Here is a 12562-nt window from a genome sequence, read left to right as displayed (position 1 = left end):
GAAGACTGAAAGACGAAGAAGAAACTTTTAGAAGCTCATAGAAATGGTGTCGATTGAACAAGTAGATTCGCCGGCCGCCGGTAAAACTTCGACGGCGGCGGCGGAGGTGGTAGCGCCGCCGTCTGGTTACGTGTCCGATGGGTACGAGACTGCGAGTGATACAGAATTGAAGGAAACCGAAAGTGGAAGTAATAGGGAATCTGAAAATACGATGAATACGGCGTCGTCTTCTTCTGATGGAGATTTGTTGAAGGAGAAGACGGAGCAGCAGCCTGAAGTAAATCAGGAACAGTTGAATGAGGTACGGTTTTATTCTTTCACAATTTTTTTTAATTGATTAATTTATGTTGCTATTTTTCGTTGTTGTTAGGCATTGGAGAGTGATTGTGATGAGTTTAGATAAGTTTGGGTTAGTTTAATCAGCTGTACATTGTGTATAATGTTTTTGAGTTTGCCTAGTGGCTGTGGTCGTTGAAGTGGTTGAGAATCCTGTTCAAATCTCAATCGAGATATAAATATTAGGTGATTTCTTTTCATTTGTCTTAGCCTTGATGGATAGGGCAAATTTTCTCTAGTAGGCGAGGTGTGTGCAAGCTCAGTCAGCACGGTTATACAAAAAATTAATGTTTTTGAGCTCTGTAGTTTTTTTTTATTGTTTTTCAATTAAAGGTTGTAGTTTGAGGTTCTGATCGTGGTTCATTGAAATGGCGCATCTGAAAAAAAAAGTGGTGATTAGAATTTCTGCAATTTGAGATACTATCTCAAGAAACTAAAATAGGAATCTCGATTTTTTTATTTTTTAGGTTCAAAAAAAAATTGAGATTCCTATTTTAGTTTCTTGAGATATTGTCTCAGAGGAACTGAGTAGAGTTAGGGAATTTATTTCTCAATTTGTTGAAATTCTCTCTGGTGATTCTGTTCTTTAGATGAGACAAATTTCATTTCATTTATATTACAACAAGGTGTTAACAAATGTTTACATGATAGCTGAGTATGTAAAACTGAGTGGCTCGACCACAACTGAAAACAATCAAGTAGCCCAATCATCTCTGCATAATAGTATCTTCTCCTTGCACCAGAAAGTTATATGAAACACCAAGAGTCTTTGGATATAACCAATATCTTTTTTGCAGCTAGGAATGTCTTGCGGTTCTTTAACATGTTACTATTGCGTACTTGACACCTTCTTGGTGTATTATTAATGAAAAAAATGTCCTCCTCGCTGCTATGGGGAAGTTATCTATTCCTCACATTCCAAATCTGCCAAAAAAATAAACAACAGAGTGGTCTTCCAATTTGCTTTCTTCTCTTTGCCAATTCTCGTAACTTCCAACTGGTGATTGTCTCTAACACTGTCCTTGCCATCGCCCAAGTCACCTCCAACAAAGAAAGTTCAATATTGGAAAGCTGTGTTCTTGCCATCATCTTAACATCAACATAAAGTGGAATATATATATGAGTAACATTAAGTGGAGAATATTAGTACGTTAAGAAGTTAAATAATTGCAAAACAACCACTTACAAGCATTTTAAGATCTTTAGTCTGACCCTTGATGTCCTACATTTTATGAATCAAGAACTCCAAAAAAGAATTATTTTTTTGCTTGCCTCACTTAACTTGAGGATAGAATGCCTTCCGAGATTAGGTAGTTTCCCGTGAAGAAGTGCCACCATCCCAAATACAAGATTAGGAAATATGAAACTTGTGTAGAGAATCTAGTTGATGTTTGTTTTCAACCTTGGGTCATGGGCAGAAATGTCACTGAAGTAAAAGAACTTTTTCTTTTTGCGGGTCGTGCAAATTCAACGACTATTTCTCTTTCCCCATTTGGTTTTTCCCTTTCGACATTGAGGGATTCCATCATAAATGTATTTGTGTGAATCCAATCTGCCTGGTCTTCTTTCTCTTATTAATATGTTTTAAGGTTTTGTCCATTGCCATTTCAACTATCATTATTGCCCATTGTAGGATTACATTGGGTATGTTGTTGTTCTTAGTTGTGAAACTGTACTAAGATAGTAGCTCTCAACAATTATTAATATGATCCGTTCATTTTGAGGAGCAGAAAGCCTTGGCTCAAGCAATTGATGCAAAAGTTGAAGGCAATACATTGTTTAAGGATGGGCTTTATGAAGAGGCATTGTCAAAATATGAGCTAGCTTTACAAGTTGCAGCAGATATTCCTTCGAGTACTGAAATTCGTTCAATATGCCATGCTAATTGTGCAGCTTGTTTCTCCAAACTGGTAAGCTCAGCGTATGCATTTTGTACATTATGCAAGTCAAAATTCTGACATGGGTTGCAAGTGCAGATAGGGTAGGCTTTTCTAAAGAATAGTTACACCGAAATTTTCAGAAGTCTTTTATGTTTAGCGTGTGTTTGTTCGTGACTGTATAGCTCTTCATTGATTTGCATTGTCCCTTTCAGATTCTTACTGCTTTTAGTTTAGCAATTTAGTTAGGTCACGAAAAAAATACTGAAATCAAATTTGCAGCTTTTACTGATCATTTGAACATTCAAAAGACATCTGTCGTCCTTCCATATATTGGATATAGAAATTCTGACTGACAAACTAATAATAGTCTTGTCTTCTATATCCCTTTAAAGCTGCTTTGATTGAACCTGATAATTAAGTTTGCATGACGGTCATATCTTGTTTGGGGAATATCTTTAAAGCAAAACTTGAAAACTTAAACATATGGAGATGTGTATAGTCTACGAGAGAGATGTCACATCATATTCAAGATAATCAGTGATAGTATGGTTTTATGCAATACCATTCTTATGAAACAGTTAAATTCTACAGTATGTAGAAAGAGTTCATTCCTTTTGAGATAGCCTATGATGAAAATACATCAACTGATAGGGGGATTGCGAGATTCCTTTATATGATAACTACTGCTCTATTATTATTTGGTGATAATGACTTTCACCAACTTCATTAGCTCTGATGTGTCGTCATTGGTGATCCATACTGTTTCATTGTGGTTATCTCATGTTTGTTTTTTTGTTCCTTTTTTATTTTCAGGTAGCTATTTTTAGCCATAGTTGATTTCATATAATTTCTGCATGTGCTGTTCCATCTGCACTTGTTTCTGTGAATGTTCAACTTTAGCTCAGAGCAGATTTTGTAGATATATGTTTTATCTGAAGTTAGCACCTGAAATTAACGAGCATGCAGATATATATATATATAGGCTAAGAAAAACTGTAGGATTAACCCCCAAACCCTCTGTTCTTGTGTCTCACTGAATGATAGGGCTGAGTGAGATGATAGTATGCCATCACCCCACAAAAAAGTACTGAAGAGAGTAATCCTTATTTTGATCTTTGTAACAGGAGGTTTATACCTATTGCTTTTTCTTTTTATCTCTATCTATTGCGCTTTTTTTTTTGTATGACTTCCTCAAGTGGTCAATTTTTTGTGGCAAATAGATGCCACTTAGGTTGTAACCATGCTTTGGGAAACTGTTTTACCACTTTCTTGACTGCAATGAGTTCTTATCATGAATAGTCGCAAATTCTTTATAGCTTCATCATGCATAGGGACTTCTAGTATTATTTATCCAATTATAAGCTACTAACATCTTTCTTATTATGGTTCCATATACTGGGGGTAACACTGGCGTGATGTGAAGCTGGCTATTGGTTTGTAGTTAAAAGGCTCCAATAAGTCATTGAGAGCGTATTGCAATCATGAATCATTTGACTCTAGTTTTCTAACTACCTCAATATTTGGAATAGAAACTCTATAGCATTGGGTTGTGTGGTTCTATATTAGAGTTATTGGGAAGGAAGAAAGACAGGGTGAGAAGATGTGTAACTTAGAGAAAGAATGTGGTATCTTTCCTTTTGTGTATTGCTTCCCAGTGATCAGCATACAAGAAACAATTGTCGTCTCACCATTTTTCTGCAATTTCGAAATAAAGAATTTGAAAGCTTACTTTGTATACTAACAAACAACAAAAAATAGAAGTTGACTTTGCACACGTGATATTAGTCCAACCTTCCCTTCATATTAGAAACAATTTCCACGACTTTCTTTTTGATTTTCTGATATCTTTGTTTTATACTCTTCCCGTGTAGTATGTAAGATGTCAATGTGTTTATCTGTGTGAGTTTTTGTTTATCTACTAATGATAGCAATTGTACTTTTTCATCTACAGGGGAAACATGAAGAGACAATCAAGGAATGCACAAAAGCAGTAGAACTAAATCCTACATATATAAAGGCTCTGGTTAGAAGAGCAGAGGCACATGAAAAGCTTGAACACTTTGAGGAGGCTATTACTGGTAAACATCGGGTTCTGAAGTTGAATTATGATTATTCAGTACAATGTCACTGCGATTGGTACTTCTTAGCTGCATCACTAAATAAGTAGTATCCATACTCGCATTTACTGGGCTACTTGGTGGAAATCTTGTATTTCCTGTCAGGATCTTTTTTTCTGCTCTTATTCCCTTTGGTTTTTCAAATCTTGCAGACATGACAAAAATCTTGGAATTGGAACCCTCACATGACCAAGCTAGGAGAACTGTGATGCGTCTAAAGCCATTAGCTGATGAGAAGCGAGAAAAGATGAAAGAAGAGATGATAGGTAAGCTTAATAGTCTCCTGTCTTTGCATCTACTTATCCTTTATTTTCTTTTCTAATGTAACTCTATAAAATAGTAGAGATTCTTTCCTATGCAACTGTTAATGATTTGACATTTCTCTCCACTTATTTATGTTAGTTAGTGGGAAGGGTATCTAGTCCATGTCACCAATTCCTAGCCAATTATTTATGGCAATAAACATTGGTGTGCACAAGCTGGTCCGGATACCATGGTTATCAAAAAAAATATATATGGAAATAAATATCACAAAGCTAAATAGAACTGTCATTCACATGGTTGTGGACTATTGTCTTTTTGCACTCGGAGATTCTGTGTTACTTCTCAGACTAGTTGTTTAGTGAAGGTTGAACATGACTTACATGCTTTAGCAAATAGTCTCCTAAAATTTTACAACATTTATCTGCATTCTGAAAAAAGGTGTAGTAATGGCATCTATTTTGTATAATACCTCCATCTACAAAAATTAGCATCAGTTTGTCTAGATCAATGCTCTTCCAGAAACGTTGTGCCCAGCTATATTCTCATTCATTTTGTATTGTAGAGTTGATACTTGACTCATCTTCCGGCAGTTGAAGAAATTGCCTTTCTAGTGGTTTATATAACTATCTGCTAGAATAATTCATCGTATGTACTGTATATTCATTCTTGGAAGTGGTTAAGTGGATATGTAGAAATGTATATGCAAGATTTGGGGCTGTTCTTTGGTTGGTAGTCTCTACTTTAGTATATGCTTTGGTAGACAGCAGTTTTAACCTTTAGGGGCTGTTTGGCTACAGGGATTAGGAGTTATGCCAGTATAATTATGGGATTAAATCTGTTCAGTGTTTGGTTGCGGATATTAGTTAAAACCAGGGAAAAAAATTATACCATAATCTTAGCTGAATCCACTTCCGTGCTAAATGTACTATAGCTACTGTTCTGGAATCCATGAGATTGCCTTTTAGCTTTCAGGTCCTGATTATTTGATCCCTTCTCGGCTGATTGTCATTGTATCATCTCAAGTTCTTCTAAAGGGAGTTTTGGTTTGTAGATTAACATCCTTATTACTGTTTGATCTGAGACGTATTCTGTTTATGACGATTCACTGTTTTACTTTCAAAGGAGTATAGGCACTTATCAATCATGCTCATTGTCCACTTCTATTTTGTGATTCTTTAAATGTTTAATGATTTGTATTTATGTTACAGGCAAGCTCAAAGAAATGGGAAATTCCATTTTGGGCCGATTTGGTATGAGCGTTGACAACTTCAAAACAGTTAAAGATCCAAACACCGGTTCCTACTCCGTTCAATTTCAGAAGTGATGAGGGTTTTTCTCATGTTGGCAAAATTTGCATTTCTTGACTGAAATTAATTAAACAGGACATTTGGGAGTGCATGTTTTGAACAATGTATCACGGTATTGCTTTTAAAGTATATAAGTTTTGGCCAAAATTTGAAATTTGAGGTTTCTAAATGTTAAAAAGCAGATGGCTTGAAGCCTTGGTGTTTCTAATATTGCATGACCAGTGGACTGTACAGACCATCTTATATTTGTTGAACTCCATTTATCATTTCAGTGCTACCTAGTTTACCGTTAAAGGTATATTTACAGAAGACTATTTGGTGAATTTAGAGTTGTCGTGTTTGTGTTGGAAGTTGCTCAATACTTGTGCTAGTTGAAGATGGCAGGCAAGTCCCGGGCAAACAACAAATTTGTGGATGTCAAAGCTTTCGAACCCTTGCACTACATTATCAACATATTGTTCTTGGGTAGTCTTAAAAGACGAACAATAACAAATTAGAGTGTGATCTAATAAAATATCCTACGTTCAGATAGGATGTATGTGAGAATAGATAGATTGTTTTTGATAAATTGTTAAACACACACATTGGACCCGACCCCTTTCTCTCCACCCTTCTACTATGTTAAGACTGTTCTGTGACGTCAAAATATTTACAGCTACATCTAGCAAAATACAACCCCTATGCCCCTTTAGATAACATCTAGCAAAATCACATAAGTTAATTATAAGATGATAAAACACACATTGCAAGATGTCATCTAAGGTGAAATCAGATACTGGTTTCAAATAGTAGATATCACCAATCGATTCGATGTAGTCCCCTTTTGAGCCAAAGTTGGTATACTGTCATATGGAAGGAATCGTATTTTTTCGGGCTACTATACCACGCGAAGTGCCTTCTCACGATGCCTAGGTTCTTATACATGTTGAGGTACGTTCGTTCAGGCACAGAGAGCAATATCTTCTTCAAGTGTGGAACATCTCTTTCATTAACAATAATTGAGAACTTGCTCCAATCGAATATGTTGGCTAATGGAAGATCATAGTAGTTCGAAATTAGTACAGGGACACAACCATGCTGAATAGCATCACTGACTCTAGCTGTATTCACCTCGTAACCTTTGACGTGGAGGCAGTATCTACTTCTCCGAAATCCTTCCTTGTAAGGGAAAGATGAACTCCCCGAGAATATATCAAAGGAGCTATCGTTCTTCCATAGCTCCAATAAATCTCGTCTTGCAAGAGAATTTTGGACGCGACCAGCAAAGAACACAAGCTTGTATCTGCAAAAACAAATAAAACATGTCAAAAGGCACAAAGGTACAGGACACGAGCTTAAATGAAAAGCTGTGTTCACATCACTAGATTCAGAACTCCATGATATGTTCATAGCTTGGATCTTCTTATCCAAGACAGATAAAGTCAGACTCGTAAAGATTATGGATTACAACAAGAAACAATATATGACTTGGCCAATTTAGTTACGAACAAGTCAACTAGAGAGATCTCTTGAGCAATAGTGTACCCAGAATTTTTCATACGCGGTGTTTGAAGTGAACAAATGAATACATCATAGGCCACACCCTTGGGGAAAAGAGTGCTTAAGTGCTCGATCAACTCATTGAACTCCATGGAAGAATCTGATGATAGCGGAGAAAGGCTGTTGGCTTGGGGAAGGTAATAGTTTACTGGTGTTTTACATCTATATATTTTAGAACAGTTTCATATATCCTTTTCGTGTTAACTGAGTCGGACTTATCCATGATATGTGTGATCTACCTCATCTTTTACGCTTCTAAGAACAGCTGCTAGCATCTATTAAGAGCCTAAACCTTCACTTTTCCTAAATTCAGACTTTTGTAATCGAGTATCATATATTTCTTCCAATAGTAACATATCTGCTTGATATGGTTAGCCGAGTGAAAAAGTGAAACACCCTTATTCTCTACTTCTGATCCTACGCTGGCTAATGATGTGACGGGGAAGTTTTTTCTTTTTGCATTGATGCTGGTTGTTGAGAGACTCAGAATATCAGTGCCTTGAGAGAACGGCTACCTTCAGGAGAAGATTAAACTATTTTCAAACATGTCCTCTTTGCTATTACTTCGTTAATGTTTGGCAGCTAAGTTGCAGTACAAACTTCTATAGCGATTGCAAAATCTCTTTCTTCTCATTTTTGAACAATCCATAGGCTACCTAGCTGCATTATTATAAATATCTCTCCACTAAACATTTGCCCACTCATGATCATCAACTTTGTACTCATCACCCTTCTCTATGTTAACTCTATCCAGGAATTACTGCAACACCGAAAATTGTAAACCCATAAAGCACATTGTATTTGTTCCCGAATCGACAAAGCACATCTTTCTTTATGGAATCCAAAATGTATCTGAGTACAAAGGGTCCAAACGAACCTCTAATGAAGCATGAATATATTTGTCTTTGATCAACTGTTTCTAATCATTTAATATGAAAGATGTACATCATTGCTTCTATACTAAGTGGATTCTCAATAAAACCGCCACTACACCAATAGGCGAAGCTCAACTTGCCTATAGGTCAAGCTCCCCCCCACACATACACAAAACAAGTAGTCGTTAAAAATCACTTATCAACAGAAATTGCAACACAATGCAGTTAAATGACATCATACCTCACATCTGGAGAGTTCAACACTTCCTCATGTTGGCGAGGCCAAACTTGAGGCAACCCGATGTCTTTGTGGGCAATGTATAGCCTCTGAAAGTAGCTGGACGAACAAGTAACCTGAATTGAGTTATGATGCAATTCTTGATGCTTAGAGGCAGCATCTCGACCAATAGAATGACAGTACACATAAAAATGATCAGCACCACCAGATGCATTCCAAAATTTAAACTCTGATCTAACTCTATCAGTATATCCAGCAACAAAATCTTCAATCGCGGATGCAGAATGCACGCGAGGGTGATTTCGCATAACGTTGATCGAAAAGGGCATAAAGTAAAAATGAGCCTCTTTTGGATTCTGAGTAACAAAGGGACTACCCAAAAGAGCAATCTTGAACATGTGTTCACTAAAGTAATTTCCCAATTTTGGATCAAAGGGGTTTGTATGTGGAAGAAAAATACTCGAAAAAGTCGAAAACTTGTTGGTCATAAAAGCATCAGGATACACAAATATCTTAAAGGTTTTCATCATTTCTTCATAATCAGCAGCAAATAACTCCCAATCATGATATGGACTATAACTAGTTGACAAAATTTCACCTTTATTAGACCTATTTTGCACCTTCATTGGTTCAAGATTCTTCATTTCCACTTTCTCTTGAACATCAAACTGAACAAAAACTCGATTTTTCTGTATCAAATCCTTCATTTTTGTTTGTACCATTAGTAAAACACCCACCATTACAACTACAATCAACATAACAGAAAAGGGCCTGAGAAAACCCCACCATCTGAAAAGTTTAAAACTTTTTCTAAAAGCACAAAAACCCATATTTATCAACAGAGAAATCAAGAAACTTATCCGGGTCAGCTTAAAAATCCTATTTTTTCAAGCCCACAAAGAAGAACAACAAAAAAACTTCTCTAAAAACAGAAAAAAACAATATTTATCAACAGAGAAATCAAGAAACTTATCTGGGTCAGCTTAAAAATCCTTTTTTTTTTCAACCCCACGAAGAAGAAAAACACACAAGAACCATTTTCAGCTACAAGAGATGAATTTCTGCAAGAATTTTCAGAATTGTTGAATGTTTATTCGAGTTGTGACTTCAACAGACTTTTCAAATGGAAATATAGGACTATTTGGTTGGGTTAAGCAGGCGGCAAAATTTTTATATGATTAAAAAAGAATGCTAATGTCCAACAACAAAAATAAAAAAATACTACCTTGAAACAACGTAGGACGTCACGAAAACGTTGGCAAAAGAATTTTTTAGGATTCTATGAATCGGCATTTTGTCGGATAATTTGCAAGAGTGACCTTCATAAATCATAGTTATTTGGAATAGAAAAAAAGGAAAAATTAAGCGGATAAGTAAATATATACTAGTTAATTAGCTAACATAATTATAGTTTGAATTAATTATGGCGTGTGACAAATATTTAGCTGTAATTACAGTTTGAATTTTGTATAATTTGTGCGAATATACAGTTGTTTGTGACAAACATTTAGCTGTAATTACAGTTTGAGTTTTGTATAATTCGCGCGATTTGTACAAACGTTGTGCGTGAATCGAATTGTATAGCGAAATATACAAACACTACAAATTGCATAGCGAATTATACAAACATTATGCAGAATTGTATAGTACAATCTACAAACGTTATACAAAACTGCGAATTGTATAGCGAATTATACAAACGTATACAAATACTGCGTGAATTATACAAACGATGCTATAACTATAGATACGAATTGTAATTAGTAAACTATAGTTATGAAGCATAATTAAGGTATTTTTGAGTGGATGTATATGAAAATTCCCCTAGAAAAAATTAGTTGAGAGAGTACTTTTTAATAAATAACTACTAATTTTAGCAATTTTTTTATTATCATTTATAACAATACATAGCAATACTATGATAAATCTATACTATGTATTAAAAGTGAATTATGCATGTGATATAAATGTATTATAAGTGCTTTTAAAATATATTATGCTTGCTTGGTAAGAAATTTATATAATGTAGTATAAGTGTATTAAAGTATGTGATAAATGTATTATTCATCAATAAAATTTGTATTATAGGCTTTTTATTAATTGTTCTCTGTAATATGTATTAACACTGTATTATATATGTATTATAAGTATTTACTGAAAATAAAAATATTATTACTATAAATGATAAATATTTTCTTAATGTTGTATATCTATGTAAATTTCCCTGTAGAGTATGTGTAATCATTCTGTTTGTATTTGAGCTTAAAGTTTGTGGATACATTGGTATAATATATAAGGAAAAACTATATAATTAGACATACTTTATTATTATATATATTATTATTGCTTTTACTTCTAAAACATTACTTATTTTACTACTAATTAAGGGGCCATTTATTAGAGTGTATAAAAATAATATTAAATAGAGTGTATTAGTAAGGTTTGCATTAGTAATGCTTGTATTAGTTATGCATGCATTAATTATACATATAATATTTTTTATACATTGTTTGGTTTAATGTATTAAAAAATAAGAGAAAAAACATAAAAACACTACTGAAGTTATCCCATTTTTTCAAAAAAGTCACTTTAACTTTGCATGTGTCCTATTACCCACAAAACTATTTAATACCTTTGTAAATAGATCATTTTAACCCAATTTGGCCTAGCATTTGTGAACACACAGCTGAGGCGCGTGAACAATTTTTTTTCTTCCCAAAACCAATTATTTCATTACTTTTTTATTTTTATTTTTCTTTCCTTTTTATTTTTATTTTCTATTGGGGGAGGGGTTGGAACGTGGAGGTGGGTAGGGTGAGAAAAAGTCAAAAAGTAAGAGAGAGAATTTTTTTTTAAAAAATTAAAATTTAAAAAAATATTTTAATTTAAATTAACACATGTCACGTGATAACTGGCGTGTGACATCACTTCTTTTTTTAAAAGTGGGGTTGATCGAAAAATAAGGCAATAATATTACTTTAAAAATTGTTTTGTTAGGTAATAGGATGCCCGCAAAGTTAAGGTGTGTTTTTAAAAAACGGAACAACTTCAATGATGACTTTATGTCTTTTCTAAAAAAATAACATGCATTGCATAACAATATTTATTTACAAAAACATCCTCAACACTTATGATGGAAAAAATGTAAAAGGGGATTTAAGGGATAATTGAGTCTTTAACCATAATAATGCAAACATTAAATCCCCTTCCATTACTAATACCTAGAGATCCATGGTATTAGTAATGCAAGTCTTAATACACAATAGAGTGTATAACTAATGCAACCATTAGTTATACATGGGATAAAAAAGTTTACCAAACAAAGAACTGCTAATACAACTAATTAATGTATGCATTATTTTTGCTAACACACTATCAAATGACCCCTAAGAGTTTTTATCATATATTGAGTAAGATACATTTGGATACATGTATTTTTGCTATCAGATATATTAAAATTGGGAGAGAGACGAGCGGAATTCGTTATATTCTCAGATACATGCAAATCACACTAGATACATGTATCTGTATATATTTGGTGTGATTCGCATTAATCTAGAACACAATAATTACGCTGTGGATCTCGACCAGACAACACGTACTGCTCTCACGAGTCCTTAAGGAGGGTTCCATAAAGGTTTTGGAAAAAATAGACCAAAAGTCATACCACCAAAATATGCATGGGCTAACACATATGAAAAATGAGAAAAAATCACCTAATTCTGCTTGTGCGACCCCTAAATACTATGAATATGCCGTGAATCATGCTTGGTTACACGTATTTCTCTTCGGGTACTTACGGAGGCTCCCATAAAGGTTTAGGGAAAAAAATTGACTGAAATTCATATTACCAAAATATTCAAGGCCAAACACTCACGAAAAATGAGATAATCGCCTAATTCCTCTTGTGTGACCCCTAAATGTTATAAATACACAGTAGATTGTGCCGAGGATACAGATGCTGCTCCCCTGGATACTTACGAAGGGTCCATAAAGGTTTCAAAAA

At 34.4% G+C, this 12562-nt stretch overlaps 2 protein-coding genes across 2 annotated transcripts; one reads left to right on the top strand and one right to left on the bottom strand.

Annotated features, from left to right (window-relative positions):
• LOC129891591 (uncharacterized) lies at positions 1–6173 on the top strand. The gene is made up of 5 exons (XM_055967000.1): positions 1–301; positions 2067–2246; positions 4168–4294; positions 4486–4599; positions 5806–6173. The coding sequence occupies exons 1-5, from the start codon at positions 44–46 to the stop codon at positions 5919–5921; spliced, it is 795 nt and encodes a 264-aa protein (XP_055822975.1). The 5' UTR covers positions 1–43; the 3' UTR covers positions 5922–6173.
• Positions 6174–6318: 145 nt separating this feature from the next.
• LOC129891590 (probable glycosyltransferase At5g03795) lies at positions 6319–9721 on the bottom strand. The gene is made up of 2 exons (XM_055966999.1): positions 8560–9721; positions 6319–7186 (listed from the first exon to the last, which is right to left on the bottom strand). Exons 1-2 carry the CDS (start codon positions 9384–9386, stop codon positions 6700–6702), a joined length of 1314 nt encoding a protein of 437 aa, XP_055822974.1. The 5' UTR covers positions 9387–9721; the 3' UTR covers positions 6319–6699.
• Between the last annotated feature and the right edge of the window lie 2841 nt (positions 9722–12562).

Source organism: Solanum dulcamara, chromosome 6 (genome assembly GCF_947179165.1).
Source record: "Solanum dulcamara chromosome 6, daSolDulc1.2, whole genome shotgun sequence".
NCBI classification, from domain to species: Eukaryota; Viridiplantae; Streptophyta; class Magnoliopsida; order Solanales; family Solanaceae; genus Solanum; species Solanum dulcamara.
This window is presented reverse-complemented; position numbering and strand designations above follow the sequence as displayed.